This window comes from Spinacia oleracea, chromosome 2 (assembly GCF_020520425.1).
Source record: "Spinacia oleracea cultivar Varoflay chromosome 2, BTI_SOV_V1, whole genome shotgun sequence".
NCBI classification, from domain to species: Eukaryota; Viridiplantae; Streptophyta; class Magnoliopsida; order Caryophyllales; family Amaranthaceae; genus Spinacia; species Spinacia oleracea.
Window position 1 is genome coordinate 69,258,507 of NC_079488.1, and position 19,651 is coordinate 69,278,157.

Below are 19,651 nucleotides of genomic sequence, written 5' to 3' on the forward strand. Positions count from 1 at the left end.
ACAAATTCATTCCCGTCAAGGTCCATCAATTTAACCGCTCCTGCTAAAGTGATGTGTTTCACGAGGAATGGGCCAGACCAATTGGGCTTGAACTTTCCCCGAGGATCGTGAAGTGGCGCTCAATTTTCTTTTAGAACTAAATCGCCTTCTTGAACATTTCTTTCTCGAACCTTTTTGTTAAAGGCTCGACTAATGCGCCGTTGGTACAGTTGAATGTTATGAAGAGCTTGTAACCTTCGTTCATCCGCTAAAGAGAGTTCGTCGTATCGATCTCTAAACCATTGTTCGTTCGAAATTTCACTTTCATTTATAACCCGAAGTGATTGAATTTCAATCTCTATGGGAAGAAGTGGCTCCATACCGTATACTAAAGAATACGGAGTTGTAACAGTCGGTGTTCTAATGGAAATTCGATATCCCCATAGTGCATACGGAAGCTTTTCGTGCCATTCTCTGGTCTTATCAGTCATTTTCGCAATTATCGTTCGGATGGTTTTGTTAGCCGCCTCGACCGCGCCATTAGTTTGGGGACGGTAAGGTGAAGACTGGTGATGTCTAACTTTATATTTCTGAAGTGTTTCTTTGAGATGTCCTTCGAATTGTGATCCATTATCGGAAATGATCTCAAAAGGTACTCTATACCGGCAGATGATGTTGTTTATAACAAACTTCGACACTTGCTTTGCCCCTAATTTTGAGAATGATGCTGCTTCTACCCATTTTGAGAAATAGTCGATAGCAACCAAAATATATTGATGTCCGTTTTAGGCTTTTGGGTGGATTTGCCCGATGATATCTATCCCCCAGCTTGAAAACGGCCATGGTGAAGTAAGGTTATTCAATGATACAGGTGGCATATGGTTGACATTTGCAAAGATTTGACACTTCTTGCAGGCTCTTACAAAATGTACACAATCACTTTCGAGAGTAGTCCAATAGTATCCAGCCCGAAGAATTTTTCGAGCAAGCATCCTTCCATTCATGTGCGGTCCACATTCTCCTCTGTGAACTTCCTTCATGATCCTTTGTGTCTGTTCTCCATAAATACATAGTTGTGGAATTCCATCAAAACCTTTATGATACAATTGCTCTTTTAACATTATGAAATGAGCTGCTAGTCTTCGAATGGCTAATCGATCTTTCTTGTGACTTCCTTCAGGGTATTGTCCTTCGATTAAAAATTTCTTTATATCTATATACCAAGGATCTTCTTCATCTTCTTGTATTAACAAGGCGATCATGTTTTCAAATTCAATCACGGGAAATTCATTCTCCACGATCTTCACTGATTGGATTTTCACGTTCTCTTCCCAAGTTAAATTTACTGCTAAGTTAGCTAAAGCATCTGTAAAGTTATTTTGCTCACGAGGAAGATGCTTGAAATCAATATCATCAAAATATGGGATGAATTGTTGTACATAATCACTATACATTTGCAATCTTTCATCCCGAACTCTCCATGCCCCAATCGTCTGGGATATGATAAGATTTGAATCACCATACACGGTGAGATGTTTTGCCCCCGCTGCTAGGGAAGCTTTGATTCCATAGATACAAGCTTCATATTCGGCTGTATTGTTTGTGGTTGGGAAACCGAGTTTCACAGCAAAAGGTATGTGTATCCCATGGGGATCTATTAACAATACTCCAGCGCCGTTTCCTTTTCTATTGGATGCCCCATCAAAGTACATTTTCCATTTCGATACATTAATGGTGAATATGTTCTCGTCAGGAAAATCATCATCAAATTCGTCGCCTGATATGGGCCCATCAGCCAATGCCTCGGATATGGCTCTTCCTTTCACAGACTTTTGGTTTACACATTGAATATCAAATTCAGATAAAACCGCGTGCCATCTTGCTAGCCTCTCGCTTAAAATAGGCTTCTCAAAAATATACTTGATGGGATCGAGTCTGGAGATAAGGTACGTGGTGTGGGCTTGTAGATGATGTCGTAGCTTTTTTGTGGCATATATGAGGGCGATGCAAGCCCGTTCCAGCGGTGTATCTAGTTTCATATTCCAGAAACTTTTTGCTGAGGTAGTAAATAGCTACTTCCTTTTTTGTTCCTTCTTGATATTGAGCTAAAAGTGCTCCCATGGCCGTTTCCGTGATTGTGAGGTATAATATTAGAGGTTGGCCGGGTTTGGGTGGCATCAAAACCGGCGGGTTTGAAAGATATTCCTTCATTGAATCAAATGAAGCCTGACATTCGTCATTCCACTTTTTGGGAACGTTCTTTTTCAGCAACTTAAATATAGGCTCACACCTTGTTGTTAGTTGAGATATAAATCTGCTGATATATTGAATTCTGCCCAGAAAACCTCGGATTTCTTTTTCCGTTTTAGGAGGAGGTAGTTCTTGTATGGCTTTTACCTTGTCGGAGTCTACTTTGATGCCGTCTTGGCTTACTACAAATCCCAAAAGTTTTCCCGACGTTACACCAAACATACATTTCTGTGGGTTCAATCTCAGGTTGTACTTCCTTATTCGGTCAAAGAAAGACTTCAATTCTTCTACGTGATTTCCTCGATCGTGGCTTTTGACGATCATGGCATCGACATAGACTTCAACAGTGTTATGGATAAGATCGTGCAGTATTGTTGTCGCAGCTCGCTGATAAGTGGCTCCTGCGTTTTTCAAACCAAATGGCATCGCTCTATAACAGAAGGTTCCCCAAGGAGTGATAAACGATGTCTTGGGCATGTCATTTGCTGACATGAGTATTTGATTGTATCCTGAGAATCCATCCATGAATGAGAACATTGCGTGTCCTGCAGTACTATCCACTAAAACATCAATGTGAGGAAGGGGAAAATAATCTTTTGGTGATGCAGCATTTAGATCTCTAAAGTCGATGCAAACTCGGACTCTTCCATCTTTTTTAGGTACAACTACCACGTTAGCCAACCACTCCGGATGCTTAATTGGTTTTATGAAGTTGGCGTCGAGTTGTTTCTGGATTTCTTCCTTGACTTTAAGACTCATTTCGGGCTTCATCCTCCGTAGTTTCTGTTGCTTCGTTTGCTTTCTGGGTAAAGGGGGATATGATGTTCGGCAATTTCACGATCGACACCTGGCATATCGGCGTATGACCATGCAAAGACATCTACATATTCCCTAAGTAATGCAATGAATGCTATTTTTTCTTCAGGGGAAAGGGAGGACCCTATTTTGACTTCTTTTATATTACTTTCGCTACCTATATTTATGACTATGGACTCTTCCATGGGTGTCATGCATGTTTTAGGTTCATTGAAAAATTCATTATCAGACAATGCATCGTGATCAAAATTAATTTCTTGCATGCAAACATGTTTACTTTCAAGGACATTTTCAATATCTTCAGGGTCAAGGATGTCGGATTGAGTTTTTAAGGATGAATGGCTTGATGATGAGCTACCAGTTTCATAACCGTCTGTATTGGATGAATGAGTGGTGGATGATGAATCCGAAGAGGGTTGGGTAAAAGGATTATCTATGAATAGTTGGACATAGGTTTCTGATATTGGTTGGATGTTTTGTTCTTGTTGAATTTCTCTTTTTGATGGTGTGACAAGAGTGGTCGGATCAAAAGGTCTTTCGTCTTCAAAGCGGGGAGAGAACAAGTTTCTCAGGACACCTAGCTTCAAGTATTCAACCCAATCTGTTTTTTCTTTCGGTTCGTGGCTTTTGTCGGGCCAACCCTTAATAAAATCTTCGTTTCTGGCTTCTGCAAAAAAGATTTCGAGCCCAGGAAGTATTTATTTCTTAATGGGATCATACCAGGGTTCGGGAAACTCATAGTATGGTTCATCGTCGTTTTGCAGTATGAATTGTCCATTTAAGGTGAGTGATGGCTTTTTAGTAGGTTTTGAATCATTTTTCGGGTCATATCCAAGACCATATCGGTTTTGTTTATCACATATGGGAATTGGATATTTCATGCCCTCGCCACTACGGCCTAAGCTCGTCCCTGGTGTATAACCCATTTTCATCATTAATTGAAAACCTTTTGTGAGTGTTTGGAGAACAGGGTCTTTTGTTTCTTGGTTCATAATTGGAGATGGAATAGACGCTTGAGGCTGGTTAGTCATGAGGTAGGTTTGGCTTGGCATGAAATGAATCGACAACTCCACGGTCAATAAGATCTTGAATTGCACATTTGAGATCATAACATGAATCAGTTACATGACCATATTGATGACAGTAACTACAATATCGGGTCATGTTAGTTCCAGGTGGAGGTAGAGAGTACACATAGCTTTTAGCTCGAAGCACTCCTTTTTTGTTTAACCGGTTGTATACCATGCTTAAAGGTTCATTCAATTGTGTGAATACCCTAGTTGTATGAGCTTGTGTGCTGATCTTGGGTCTTCTTTCTTGTAATCGACTAACATCAATCTCATAACCGTATCTCTCCATGTGAGTGAGATCAATGTACTTGAAGGATACCATGTTCCGGTAATAGAAAGCATTCAATTTTTTAAGCAATATCAACATGAATTCTCTATCTGTAATGGGAGTTCGGAGTTGAGTGCGAAGATGTGAGCATCTTGAAAATAAATGTGAGAACGACTCATTTTCGGACTGAGAAGTTTGCACTAGCATTTTCTTTCCTTTATCAAATTGTTGAAATTTATGTTCCCAATCACTGAACGATTGTACTACCTCCTTCCATGAATTTCTATTGGTATGATCAGTAGTATAATACCAAGTTAGTGCTGATCCTTCTAGACTTTTATCGAATAACATCGGAAAATGTTCTTCCGGCACGTTCAGCGGATGTAAGGTGTTCACAAAGCTTTGGAGGTGAATGATCGGATTATCCAAGCCATTAAATTTCCGGAGGGGGGGGTAGATCATGATAACGATCTTCATGTTTATATTCTGGGAAGATGACAAGGCTATCTGGGTGTATTATCTTTCTAAGGAAATATCCGTCAAAGTCGATGTCATAATCATCATCACGAACTCCATCACCCATTTTGTTTATCTTATTGCTAGTCCAAGACCCGTCTCTGCTGAAAAGGTTGTTTCACTTACTACTGTTTGTGAAGGAAATAATGCCCTTGGTCCAAGTATGCATTCTATGTTAAGTCTAATAAATGCGGTTCAGTATTAATTAACAAGTTAATAATTCAGTGAGATCAAGTGAGCTGAATGCCTAGCTAGAGGCCGCTTCAGTTCAAGTGGAATTAATGATATTAATCCACAGCTTACTCTTGACTGAACCCGTAGGGTCACACAAATGGTACGTAAACGGATCAAGTATTTAATGGCATTAAATACTCCATCTATGGATATTCGGAATCGACGGATCTTGGTTTCAGTGGGAGCTGAGATCGTCACAGGCAAGAAATGAATACTCTGGAAACGATGATATTGCCGGAAACGGAAATATGGATCGTATCGGAAATATAAATATTATCCAAGTCGTAGATGTTGCCGGAAACGGAAACATGGTACGTATCGGAAAATATTATCGGAAATGGAAATATTGCCAGAATCGGAAATATTGCCGGAAACGGAAATATTGTCAGAATCGGAAATATTATCGGAATCGGAAAATAATTCCGGAAACGGAAATATTAAATATTTGTTCGAAACGGAAATTGATTCCGGAATCGGAAATATTAAATATTGTTCGTATCGGAAATGAATTCCGGAATCGGGAATTTAATCGGAAGCGTATCGTACGAATTAGCATCGGACGAGGCCCGCTAGACGAAGGCCCAGCACGAAGCCAGGCCGTCGCCCAGCGAGCCAACGCGCACCATCGCACGCCAAGCCTCGACCAGGCCCAGCGCAAGGCCAGGCCCAACCAAAGCCTTGGGCGCGCGCGCGAGAGCACAGCAGTGGGCCGAGCGCTGTGCGCCTAGCGTGGGCCGCAAGGCTTGCGCGGGTGTACGGTACTCGTGCAATGCTTGTGCGGGAATCCTGAAGCAATCGGGATTCGAAGTGTGATTAAATCCTAAAACTATTAGATAATGATTATTTAATTAGAATCCTAGTAGGGTTATAATTAAATAAATTAGTATCCTAATAGGATTCCAAAACCCTTTCCATAACTCTATAAATAGGTGCCTAGGGTCACATATTTTCATAGATTATTCAAGTATTCAAAGTGAATTTTTGAGAGAAAATTCAGACACATTTCTTGACTATAAGTGCCGAAAATCTTTAGTACCTTAAGGGCGATTCTAGTTGGTCAATCTTAAGGCGGATCCGGACGTGCTGTGGACTATCTACGGAGGGACGACACTTGGAGTCCTAAAGACTTGTTCTTGTTCGGTTCGGGCGCAGCTAGGGAAGGCACGCAACAAAGAGTATGCATCTAAACTATGCTATATGATTATGTGTAAATAATATGTATTCTTGGCTAAATGGTTTTTCCGCATGATTTATGAATTGTCATATGTATCATAACCTAACAGTGGTATCAGAAGCCTCTTATTATTTTCATAATCTAAATTGCATGAACATGGTTAAATATTACAAATTTGCAAGAATTAAAAGGGGTGATTAATTTTCGTAATTGTTAATTAATTGCAAATTGTGTTTATTTAATTGAAAATTGCGTTTAGTTAATTAATTTTCGAACCCAGAATTCTCAAATTCGAAGCCTAACTATGACTTTTCGAAGGTTTTAGTTTTTCGAATGCAAAATTTCGTAAATTTAAGATGTTAAATTAAATATTTGCGATTCTTGTTGATAAATCTTGAATTTTTGATTGACCTACTGTATATGTTTAACAAGTTTGAATGCCTAGCCTTGTTAATTATGCAATCTAATTTGTAATTATGATTAATTTGTTGAAAATTAGAATAATTTAGAATTAATTTGATTTTCATAATTAATTATAATTTAATTAGAAACCTATGATTAAAAACCACCATAAAAATTGTAAATTTATGATAAATTTTAAATTTTTATGACCTAGGCTTGAATCCATGATAATCGGAAATCAATTGAATAATAAATTTTCGATTTTTCGCCCTAAAATTATGAAATTAATATTATTTATTAATTTGTCATTAATTTTAAATATAAATTTTAAATTTTTATGCGATTCGTTCATATAACTTGCACGCACAAAGAAATGGACGCTTCGTGTTACCCTTAAGGGGTGTTGTATAGTGCGAGCATGTGACGACGAGCAAGGGAGCTCGTCGCCCGTGCGGCACGAATGCAATGAGCAGGGGCATGGTGCACGAGCACAAGGCAGCATCCCTGCCTTGTGTCGTGGGCCACGAGCCATGGATGAATGGGCATGGGCGAAGGCAAGGCATGGCAGTCGCGTGTGGGCAGCAAGCGAGCTGCGCCACAACGCGCACTGCCTCGCGCAAGCGCGCACAGCCTTGCGCGCAGCGAGCGCAAGCTCGCGTGCCACGAGCGCTGCGCCCAGCATTGATCGCGCGCAATTGCTCGCGCACAGCGAGCGATGGCTCGCGTGCATCAAGCGCTGGAGCGCGCGCAGCAAGCGCTGGCGAGCGCGCACAGCGAGCGATGGCTCGCGTGCATCGAGCGCTGGCGCGCGCGCAGCGAGCACCACTTGTGCGATGGCTTGCGATGGAAGATGCAGCAGCTATGCGACGAGCGCATGGGCTGCGCGCACATGGCCAGCGATGGCTGTGTGCGTGTGGCCCATGGGCGTGCGATGCGTAGGGTGTTTGCGTTACGATTAGATCGTTTTGAATGTTTTAATTTGAAATTTCAGTTTACGTAATTTTAATTAATTTTAAAATTAATAATTTAAATTATTTTCTTGGATTTTAATTTTGAATATTGTAATTATAATAAATTTTATTTATTCTAATTATTTTACTAAAATTAAAATCATGAATTAATTTAAATACGACTGAAATCAAATTAAAATTTTTGGATTCAATTATAAATTTATATGGGCTTTAAATTTTAATTAAATTTGTATGTTTCCGGTTAGACTTGAAATACATTTTTATGTTTAAAATTAGTAAAGCATATGAATTTATTGGTTTAAGTGGGAGCGCTTTTTAGTCATAAACTTTTGATTAGGTCTACAAATCCTTAAGGTTAAAACAACTTGATTAGAATTAATAAGGACTGAATAATTGGTAGATTATTGGTGCCCTTGATTAATTGCTGCAAATGTTTACGTGATGCATAATGTGTTTTACTAACCAGCTAAGTGGGCCATTCATGATAATGAATGGGTGAATGGTATATATTGTATATGTACTGGATTGCAGGTTATGAAGTGACTAGTATGGCCCAAATAGGATAGAAAATATGGTCTGCGTACCATTAATTTGAATGTAATTGGTCTAAAGTACCAAAGTTGTTTTTCAATTCAAATATGGTCTGCGTACCATCAAATGGTTGTAATTAGTTTTAGTTATAGCTTATCCTATTTGAAGAAAATGGTGCCTCCCACGGAGATTTTCAAGACGGACTTTGAAGTTAAAGCTTCAAGATGAAGTCGGGCCATACTAGATCACATTTATCTTATGCATGTTTTAAGTTATTCATTGCTTTAAATATGTCTTAAAATGCATGAGATTACGGCTTGATTATGTTGCATGATTAAGGATTTTAGTTCACTTAAAATCTAACCAACATAGTAAGAGCCTTAAGTTCCAAACTTAAAAATTGAGTTAAAAGGTGCCATGCCAAAATATACACTTGCTTGGATATCCTTTACATCAATCTAGTAATAGTTTTCGCTCAGCGAGGTGTTACTTATTGGTCCTAAAGGGGCAAGGTACACAAATAATTGTGAGTACACGTTAGTTTTGGTGAAACTCAACGATATAAGTAAGGAGTCCTTTTATGTCGTGGCAAAATCGATAGGTTTACCTAATAAGTTCTTAGACGTACCTATCAACCAAGAATAGTTTCTAGACTATTAGCAAAAGGCTTTTGCTTACCTAAGATGTTTTAGGATTAAGTCGACAAACTGTGCTTAGTTCTTCAATGATTTTAGGATCTTGGAATCATTTTATTCACACCTGCCGGAACAATAAATTCGAATAAAATGTAATAACTTGTTTGAATTGCATGATTGCTTTAATTTTCAAGTTATTATTCATGATAAATGTTTAGACTTTGCATGCTTCAATGTATGTTTTAATTATTGTTTATAATTAAAAATCTTGCACTGCGGTAAATCCTTTTAGAAAGGTAACAGTAAATTTCCTCGATTGGTAGTGAATCCAAGAACGATTCACGGAAATGAGAGAAAGTGAGCAATTTAAAATGTACGTTTCTTATAGCGACTTTTATGGTTGTTTTCGAACATCAAAATCGAATGGCAAACCAATTGGTGCTTGTGAATTCAAAATACAATGTAGTTTTGAGATCATAAAGCATTGAGCTTAAAACGCTCAGCTTTACCAATGGTTAACAACCTAATATCTTTGTCCATTTAATTCTCGAATGAGTCTAGTCCCTAGACATTCGAATAGATCGATGCTTAGAGAACTTTAGAAGCTTCTGGTAAGATCATCTAGTTGAAACAAAATATTCAACGTAAATTAAAATGGTAAAGAACCTTGTTGGTGACATTGGACATGTCTAACAAAGTATAAAAGTCAACACTAAAGAATTCAATTCTTAAGACTATAAGAAAGGGTACAAGAAATAGGAAAACGAGGAACAAATGAAAGGAATTTACGATTCCGTTTCTACCTATAAGTTTATGTTTAAAGAGAAGTGACCTAGCAATCAAACTTCCTTGGTATCATATACCGCTTGAGGTTCTTACTTCGGTAATAACTCAAACAATGGAAGCTAGGATACACTAATGACCTACAAGTGGGAAATGAAGCATGGCAATGCTACATTAGTTGTAGGGTCATCTAGTTTGTTTTAAGTCCTTTCAAAGGCTGGAACTTAATGGCTATTTTGTTCCATAATCAGCATACCTAAATTTCTGCTTCAAACACAGAAAGACTCACATTCAGAAGAACAAAAACAATGCTTGTTTGTTTGTTTATTTGAATGAAATGGTCAATTACAGGTTGAGTCAATATGGTTGATTAAAACAAACAACTCTTTAAAGAACTTTACTAGGTTCAAATCAAACCCTTGATTTGAGTTCCATTAATCTTTGGCATTGTTGCTTAGACCATATCAACAAGTTAACATTCATAAGCTCTATTTTGATGGACTTTTTGAAAGTTGGTTGATTTCTAGATCAACTTAAGACAAGCTAGTCTTACTTGTTGAAAGTAACAAAGAATATGAACTATTGTTAGAACGCCTAGACGATAGAGTTCAAAGCTAAAGAAAGGTTTTATGACTTTATTATTTCACATGGATTTGAGTGAATATAGGTTTATTTACTCAAATGTGATATAAGTTGAATCTGTTTGGCTAGTTCAAAGATTCAGAAGTATAAAATCCACTTGGCAAGAAATCATAAAGATCTAGGTTAGATCATGTTGATGATTACTTGAGACCAAATATGATCATCAATGATTGTGTGTTGTAATTTCACAATCTAGCTCCATAAGATATGGCATATCTACGTTGGAATGATCGAAGTCAATTAGTACTTGATTCGATCAATGATGAATCATAAAGACTTTTCCTATAATTTCTAAAACAAAATGCTCAACTACCACCAAACTAAACCAAATTCGTCAAAGCTATTGAAAAGTAATTTCAGAATATCTTTTCATAATATATCTAAAGAGTTCCTAAACTCAGTGGGAGCTTAGTGTTTGTTATTCAACAAACTAAGGCCCAAGTATAGATATATGTTTCATTGTGATTTATTCAAATGAGACACAAGGGTATTGTTTCTACCACGAATTTTTGAGAACATAATGTTTGTTTGCTCGAAATGATGTCCTTTTGGAGATTCGTTTCCAAAATGACAAGTGGGAGAAAATAGACCTCGAAAGTCTTCGAGGCGAACAAAAAACATAAACGGACATTCCGGAGGCTTTTTCGAAGTGCTTCAGAAAAACCGAACGTATTCTTTAAGGACTTTAGAAGTGGCTTTAAAGAATAGACATCTCTTAGAAGACTTTACAAGTGCTTCAAGGAGAACAGAATATTCAAAGGACTTTCAAGTGGCTATTGATATTCTATTGTTTGATGTTCTATACCCAAGTAGGCATAGAGTTCAAGTCACTGGAACTATGAGATTCTTCTATTAGATAGTAAAGAAACATAGAGTTCTGGTCAATGAAACTATGAGATTCTTCTATTAGATAGTGAAGAAACCTACAACTTGCAGTCAAACTATTATCATGTAGATTACGGAGTTTGTGACCTGTAAGAAAGCTATGACGAAACCCAGATTCCCTAAAATGGTTAGAGGCCATATATAGACTCAAATGTTTTAGATGGTTAAAGGCCATAAAACATAACCAATGTTTTGATGACAAAATTGAAATTTTGTTGATTTGCAAGAATAGTTTCACACCTATTGGTTGCAAGTTTGTTTTAAGGATAAAAACCATCAAACATGAAATTGTGTTCACACACAAAGCTAGATTAGTTGCTAAAGGTTACAAGCAAATTCACGGCGTGGATTGTGTTGAAACCTCATGCATAATCGTAATGCTCAAGTCTATGATTCAAGCAATGATTGCATATTGGTACATATGACAATTGGATGACAAAACATCTTCCTCAGTCAAATGTTGGAAGAAACTATGTACATGGTATGTCATAGGATTTGTGGATCCAAATAAATGCTTGAAAAGAAAAGCTAGTTTATAAAATCTAAGTACAGATTTAAGCAAGCAATTGGGAATTGGAACTATATTTTAGTGAAGCTAATAAGTATTTTAGTTTCATAAAATATACATGATTCTTATAGATATATAAGAAGTTTAGTGGGAGTACGTAAAACTTATTTGGTCCTATGTGTATCACACATATCTCTCTATTGTGAAATAACATTCAAATGCTAATGACTTAGGTTTGAAATTATTCATCAATGATGGACCAAGGCGAAACTTAGTACATACTGGGTATTAAGATCTATTTACAAAGATCTTATGATGTTGTTTAGTGATGGCATTTACTAAATCAAACGCGAAAGACTCCATTGGAGATATTCGATCCATATGAATAAATCTAAGTAATGAATGTTTGAACTATGTATAAGCATTTACTAAGTTAAACATCAAAGAATCTAATAAGATTCTTCACCTATATTATATGTCAAAGAATTTAGTTGGATTCAGTATCTACTGTAACTGAATGAGCTAAAGTTACATGAATAGAATTATTCTGCAAAAGAATTTATCATGTATATAATATAATATGAGGATCGACAAAAACGTATCGTATGACTTTAGGCATGACGAACATATACCAATCTCTATTGATCTAAGTGAAGATCAACTAGATTGAGATCAAGAATACTTATGGTACTTGAAAAGGTACATAGGAATAGTTCTTGATTCAAGGAAATAAAGATATGCTAAATATTGATGCTACACGCATAAACACTGGCAAAGGATCAAGCAAGACCCTTTGGAGTTAACCATTGATAAGGACGAGCTATAGAGCATCGTGTTTTGAAATGGCAACATGGATTGGAGACCATGAGTTGTTGCGTGGGAAATTAAATATTAATTTCTATGTTCTAAGATACAACTGGAAAGTCTTCCACATATCTGTGAACTGCTTGGATAAGTAAATCCAAACAAAGCATCACTAGCAACCTAAACAGTTGAAGTAAAAGTACTTATTGCCTAAGAAGCAATAAAATAGAGTTGTTTATATTAAAGAGTTCTTCATTGAACTTGGGTAGATCACCTATCTGCTGGCTTTATGGTTCTTCATTGAAAAATGCGTAGAACTACTATTGAAGCAAGAAAAACGTCTGCTAACTTGATGGTTCTACATTGCAAAATGAGTAAAACCACCATCAAAGTAAAAAAGACTAGATCACATAATAAACAAACTCGAAAAGATCTTATCATCATATCTCGAAAATCATTCGATGAAAAGGATATTAAGATTGGCAAAGCATGATAACTAAACCTATGCAACAAGTGAGAAGCAACACTCACGTTGTAGCACTGGAAATCAAGCATAGCCTTGAATTCCATGAACTGTTTTTAAGATGGGTTTGAGGCCCATGGTTATAAAACATTGGGGTTGAACATTTATCATATATGAAATGTGTTTTCATATTCCATTTAATCTTGGTTTAGTATTAAATGATGAGTCCCTTCAATTTGACAATATATTCAAGATAGACTGTCAGGACCAGTCCTGTGACTAAGAAATGTCTATCAAGTGAACTTGAATGTCAAAAGTTGAAAATGGTCCCTAGTCGGAGTTTTCTATAAAATTGGACGCATAGAAAACGTTAGACGATTAGAATGCAAGATGACTAGTAGTTCTGTTTCTTGAACTATGTGGACATGGCAATGTCATAATCATTTGCATAGATACTTACTTTGGGAAGACTAGTATCGGACAAGACCTATGAAACTTTACTGTAAGAGATGAAAATCTGTCATAAGTAAATTTCATTAAAATTATTAGACACTAAATCCTCAATACCTGAGTGATTTGAGATTACTTGTTTGAGAACTGGTTGCTTTGACGTTGACCAACCGTCGCACCGTAAATGGAGGCTATAAAGGCAACGCTCAGGTAATCACCTATCAAACGAAGTCTAATCTCAAGATCGCAAGATTGGGATTGTCCTCCCATAAATCGGGATGAGATGCTTAAAAGTTGTACAAGGCCACTCGGAGAGCTAGAAACTGTGAAATGCATGGCCGTGCTCGGATGAATCATAGGCTATGATTATCTGTTTATTTGATCAGTTGAACTCTGAAACCGAGAAACACCTCTGGACATAATAAGGATGACAACTCTTACCTTATGTTCAAGAGCAAGCATCGAGCGACAAAGGAATTAGGAAATGCACACTTGTCCCTAAGGACAAGTGGGAGACTGAAGGAAATAATGCCCTTGGTCCAAGTATGCATTCTATGTTAAGTCTAATAAATGCGGTTCAGTATTAATTAACAAGTTAATAATTCAGTGAGATCAAGTGAGCTGAATGCCTAGCTAGAGGCCGCTTCAGTTCAAGTGGAATTAATGATATTAATCCACAGCTTACTCTTGACTGAACCCGTAGGGTCACACAAATAGTACGTAAACGGATCAAGTATTTAATGGCATTAAATACTCCATCTATGGATATTCGGAATCGACGGATCTTGGTTTCAGTGGGAGCTGAGATCGTCACAGGCAAGAAATGAATACTCTGGAAACGATGATATTGCCGGAAACGGAAATATGGATCGTATCGGAAATATAAATATTATCCAAGTCGTAGATGTTGCCGGAAACGGAAACATGGTACGTATCGGAAAATATTATCGGAAATGGAAATATTGCCAGAATCGGAAATATTGCCGGAAACGGAAATATTGTCAGAATCGGAAATATTATCGGAATCGGAAAATAATTCCGGAAACGGAAATATTAAATATTTGTTCGAAACGGAAATTGATTCCGGAATCGGAAATATTAAATATTGTTCGTATCGGAAATGAATTCCGGAATCGGGAATTTCATCGGAAGCGTATCGTACGAATTAGCATCGGACGAGGCCCGCTAGACGAAGGCCCAGCACGAAGCCAGGCCGTCGCCCAGCGAGCCAACGCGCACCATCGCACGCCAAGCCTCGACTAGGCCCAGCGCAAGGCCAGGCCCAGCCAAAGCCTTGGGCGCGCGCGCGAGAGCACAACAGTGGGCCGAGCGCTGTGCGCCTAGCGTGGGCCGCAAGGCTTGCGCGGGTGTACAGTACTCGTGCAATGCTTGTGCGGGAATCCTGAAGCAATCGGGATTCGAAGTGTGATTAAATCCTAAAACTATTAGATAATGATTATTTAATTAGAATCCTAGTAGGGTTATAATTAAATAAATTAGTATCCTAATAGGATTCCAAAACCCTTTCCATAACTCTATAAATAGGTGCCTAGGGTCACATATTTTCATAGATTATTCAAGTATTCAAAGTGAATTTTTGAGAGAAAATTCAGACACATTTCTTGACTATAAGTGCCGAAAATCTTTAGTACCTTAAGGGCGATTCTAGTTGGTCAATCTTAAGGCGGATCCGGACGTGCTGTGGACTATCTACGGAGGGACGACACTTGGAGTCCTAAAGACTTGTTCTTGTTCGGTTCGGGCGCAGCTAGGGAAGGCACGCAACAAAGAGTATGCATCTAAACTATGCTATTTGATTATGTGTAAATAATATGTATTCCTGGCTAAATGGTTTTTCCGCATGATTTATGAATTGTCATATGTATCATAACCTAACAGTTTGAACTGCTCGATTCTCCTTCTTGTCTGGATGTATCATCTCCTTCCTGAGTATCATTTTCGGGATTTCCTGGCTCTTCTTCCATATTTTCTGCCAAATCTTCCTCAAGATCTTCTTCAGAGTCTTCTTCAGGATCTTCTAATTGGATATTATAGATAGAAAAACCGTCTACCCGAGTATCTTCTTCTTCGTCCAAATGGAGTATTGATTTGCCGATATGAGAGATACTTGCATCGCTTGGATCGCCTTTAATAGTTACCACGCCGTGATCAGTGAGAAACTTTACCTTTTGATGGAGTGTAGAAGCGATAGCATTATTTTCATGCAGCCATGGTCTTCCCAACAACAGATTGAAGCACGCTTCAATGTCAATTACTACAAACTCCACGTTTCTAACAACAAAACCATATTCAAGAAGCAACTCAATCGATCCCAGTATATTTCTCTGGGCATTATCATATGCTTTAACTACCTGGTTAGAGGGTGTCAAATCTTCTTTTGAATGGCCGAGTTTCTTCAAGAATCGGTAGGGGCACACATTGATTGCCGACCCATTATCGATGAGAACCTTAGGTACAGACCATCCATTGCACTCTACCGTAATATGCAAGGAATAGTTGTGGTTGGCATTTTCTGGAAGATCATCATTTGTAAACATTAATGTACAATCTACTCCATGGATAAGACCTACTACTTGATTGGGAGTGATAGAGGCATCGATTGATGCCTCGTGGAGATGTCGGATAACCGCAGTTCGATGAGGTTGTGAATGCATCAAAAGTTTCCAGATAGAAATGTTAGAATTAACCTCCTTCATGCGCTTAATGGCATCATCTTCTTCATTGGTTTCTTCTACCATTGGACCTTTTCCTTTTTCTTTTCTTATCAAAGCATCTAAAAGATTATCATCTTCAAGGTATGAGGGTTTGAAGTGACGACCGGCTCTAGTTAAGTGAGCTACGCTTACCTCTTCACCATCACTAAGATCGTCGAGGCAGATTGGGCGTCGAAAATTTTGTGGTGTAGTGAGGTGACCCCCAGTATTCTTTTCAACTATGGACATCACCGAAGAAGCATCTTCATCCAAATCACAATCTAGCACAAAAAATGCCCCGTCATAATCCAGAGTGGCGCATATATCCGAAAATGGGTCCTTGCTTGAAACGATGTCAAGACCTTTGTAAGGCATAATTTTGACCCTCTCTTGAGTGGAGAGATCGTACACAAAACATTTGTAGTTTTCATCGAAGAACATCTCATATGCGTTTGGAGTGATTTGATCCATCAATCGTGTCGGGTCAATTTCATTATGGGAGAGGGAAATGGTGTTATAGAAACTGCAGGTTTATGATTTGGAAGAGGGTTATTTGTGATGCTTGGTTGAGTGTCTTTGGGTTTATTGGACGAATTTCCGATGGAGAGTGTTCCAGCATCTATCATATCTTGGATACGATGTTTGAAGGCAGTGCAGTTTTCAATATCATGTCCTGGTCCTTGATGGAAATCACAACGTTGGTTTGGATTGTAGTTTGGGCCAGGGTTCCTTGGGGGTTGTCTTGGAATTAATGGTTGAACAAGATTGGCCTTTCTTAATTTGGAAAAGGCTTGAGCATAAGTCGTGTTTATAGGAGTAAAATTCCTTGGTTGCCTGAGTTGAAACGCGGAAGATGGGCCAAAGTTATAAGGAGTTGTACCAATATTATGAATCATGTTGGATGATTTCACAGGAACTGGATCGTTGTTGGAAAATTTTCTATTTCCACCAAACTTCGGGTTATATGAAGTACCATTGTGGTTAGATTCATCTTTTTTAATATTCCCTTTCTTTATACCATCCTCGAGCAAGGACCCTGTGGAGATTAGAGCTTTGAAAGATGGAAAATACTGGTATTCCATGTGTTTATTATAGACTGGGAGAAGATTCTTAACAATCATTTGCAATTGATCTTCCTCGTTTGGCCTATTTCTCATTTTTGCAGCCTTGTTTCTCCACCTTGTGATAAAGGCTGAGAAAGTTTCGTTGGCATTTTGTGAAGTAGTTTCCAAATCTCTTCGAGTTATATCAATTTCTTCATTATACTTGTATTGACCGGAAAATTCTCGTACGATGTCAGACCATGAAGATTTCTTTGAATTCTCTAGATTGAGGAACCAATGGGCCGCAGCACCATCCAGATATTGCTGGAATAATTGTGTCATTAATGCTTCATCAACACCCCAAGGGCTCATAGCTCCGACATAAAGCTTCAGAAAGTTCGTGGGACTTCCAGTTCCATCAAACCTCGTAAGGGAAGGCATTTTAAATCCATTAGGAAGACGAGCCTCTGGAAAGAGGGTTAGTCCGTGAATATCCATCCAGGGTTCAGCTTGAGTCATTCCTTTCAGAACCTCTTTTAACTTCATAATCTCTTCTTCAACCTTAGTGGGGGCTTCTTTGTCATTATTCCCAAAATCCAAATGAAAAGGGGAGGCCACCTCAGATTCCGGAGCGGGTGGAGGAACTGGCGCACTTTGTCTCATCATGTTGAGTACTGTCTGTTCTATGGTGTCTTGTCGATCAAGAATGGCTTGCATCATTCCTCTTAGTTCAAATGAAGAATCTGGTCGGGGGATAGAACTCGGCCTTTGCTCTTGACCAGGAGATTCAGACATGTTGCTGTCCGATGAGAATATTGCTGATGTTGAACAAGGAGTGAATGCTGCAGAAAGGGATCGTTTAGTGCGAAAAGAGGTTTGCCGAACAAGTCTGGATCCTGCACGTGTCCACATGGAGTTCCTGAAAGAATGAAATTATGAGGACATAGTTGGTTATATAATAAAAAAATCTTTTTTTTAAAAAAATACACGAGGGTTTATTTAATAAGAGAAGTGAACACCCCTTAAATATTATATTCATTAGTGATTTCTGATGGATTAGTGTTTTGTTTTTCTTAGTTTGAATAAATATTTGTTAATTATGAAATTGATTTGTTTGTTTGTTTTTGTTTTGTTGAGCATAATGAATTCTCCTATTTTTCACTGTTGTATATTTAATATACATGTAATAACAATAAAAGGAATATGTAACATAGTTCTTGATTCCATTTGATCCACCTGTTCAAAAAAAAAAAAAAACGTTAGAGTAAATGAACCGCACCCGTAGGCTGCCTACGTATCCCCATTAGTTATAGATGTTTAAGTTGTATTAGATGGTTCATTATCAGGAAATCAGGTTCAAACGTAGTTCTTATGAGAATTATAACTTCCCCCTTTTTTTCTTTTTTTAAAAAGAAACGACCGTACTCATTAGAGTGCCTACGTACCCCGTTACATTTGCTAAAGGTGAAATGACATGTAAGGAAACATAATACAGATGATATTTTTCGGGGATCAGGTCGTACGTAGTTCTAAAAAAAAAAGAAAACAATTAACAACTACATAATTATGACATCTTAAGTCCCCCTCAAATCTTGCATTGCCTTTAATTTATCGGGCTATCAATGAGAAAGATCTCCGTCAATGGTGAAAACCCCCCAAGGTGTAGACATCTTGACCTTTTGATGCAGGGTAGATACAACCGCTTTGAATTGATGGAGCCAGGAACGTCCTAAAAGGAGATTGAAGGAGAGATCTTCTCTTATAATCACAAAATCTACCCTTTTTGCAACTGGTCCACAAGTTAAAATAGTACTGGTTGTCCCTACTACCGGAGAGAGTGTCCCATCAAATGCTACTATATTCCCGAAATTCGACTTGAGGTCTTCGAGTGCTATCCCTAGATAATCCAACATCTTCAAGGGCATGACATTATGTGGAGATCCAGTGTCTATTAGGACATGGGGAGTATGCCTTCCATTGCATTGGACCATGATCACCAGAGGACTTTCATGGTCTTCGTTTTCTGGAAGGTCGGTGTTGGTGAAGACTATAGTTCCTGGTGGGCTAACAGATACCCCACTTGGAAGGCTTGGTTGGTCGGCTTCCCTTAAATGATAGACTGGTATTCCCAATAGTGGCGGATCCATGCTAGTCGAACATGTACCTTCGTGGTGATGCCTATCTTCCTCGGTTCTTCCCACTCGATCTATCAGGTTCATGGTAGATCTACCATGGTTGGTTTTTTCTTTCTTTATTCGTTCAATCACAAAGCATTCCTCGTTTATATCCTTGAAACGGGAACTTGCAGTTCTCAGGGTTCTTGCTCCTTTCTTTACCTTTTTACATTCTTTTTCTTGATCACATGAAGATGTATTGACTCCTGACCCATCTCCATGAATTGTCAGGACACCAAAGCAGGAGACATACTTTACTTTTTGATGGAGCGATGAGGCAATGGCCCCTAGTCCATGCAACCATGGTCTTCCTAGAATTAAGGTAAAAGTTTCAGGGAC

At 38.2% G+C, this 19,651-nt stretch overlaps 1 protein-coding gene across 1 annotated transcript; it reads right to left on the minus strand.

The window, feature by feature from the left end:
* Positions 1 to 764: 764 nt before the first annotated feature.
* On the minus strand, positions 765 to 2,988 carry LOC110779735 (uncharacterized). The gene is made up of 2 exons (XM_021984220.2): positions 1,900 to 2,988; positions 765 to 1,808 (listed from the first exon to the last, which is right to left on the minus strand). Exons 1-2 carry the CDS (start codon positions 2,986 to 2,988, stop codon positions 765 to 767), a joined length of 2,133 nt encoding a protein of 710 aa, XP_021839912.2.
* Between the last annotated feature and the right edge of the window lie 16,663 nt (positions 2,989 to 19,651).

What these genes read in the sequence shown, in the direction of transcription:
- LOC110779735 (XM_021984220.2), bottom strand. Translation starts at nt 2,988, where the DNA reads ATGAGTCTTAAAGTCAAGGAAGAAATCCAGAAACAACTCGACGCCAAC. An exon ending in TCCAGACTCGATCCCATCAA is followed by an intron (nt 1,809 to 1,899) that starts GTATATTTTTGA and finishes GTAAACCAAAAG; the next exon opens with TCTGTGAAAGGAAGAGCCAT.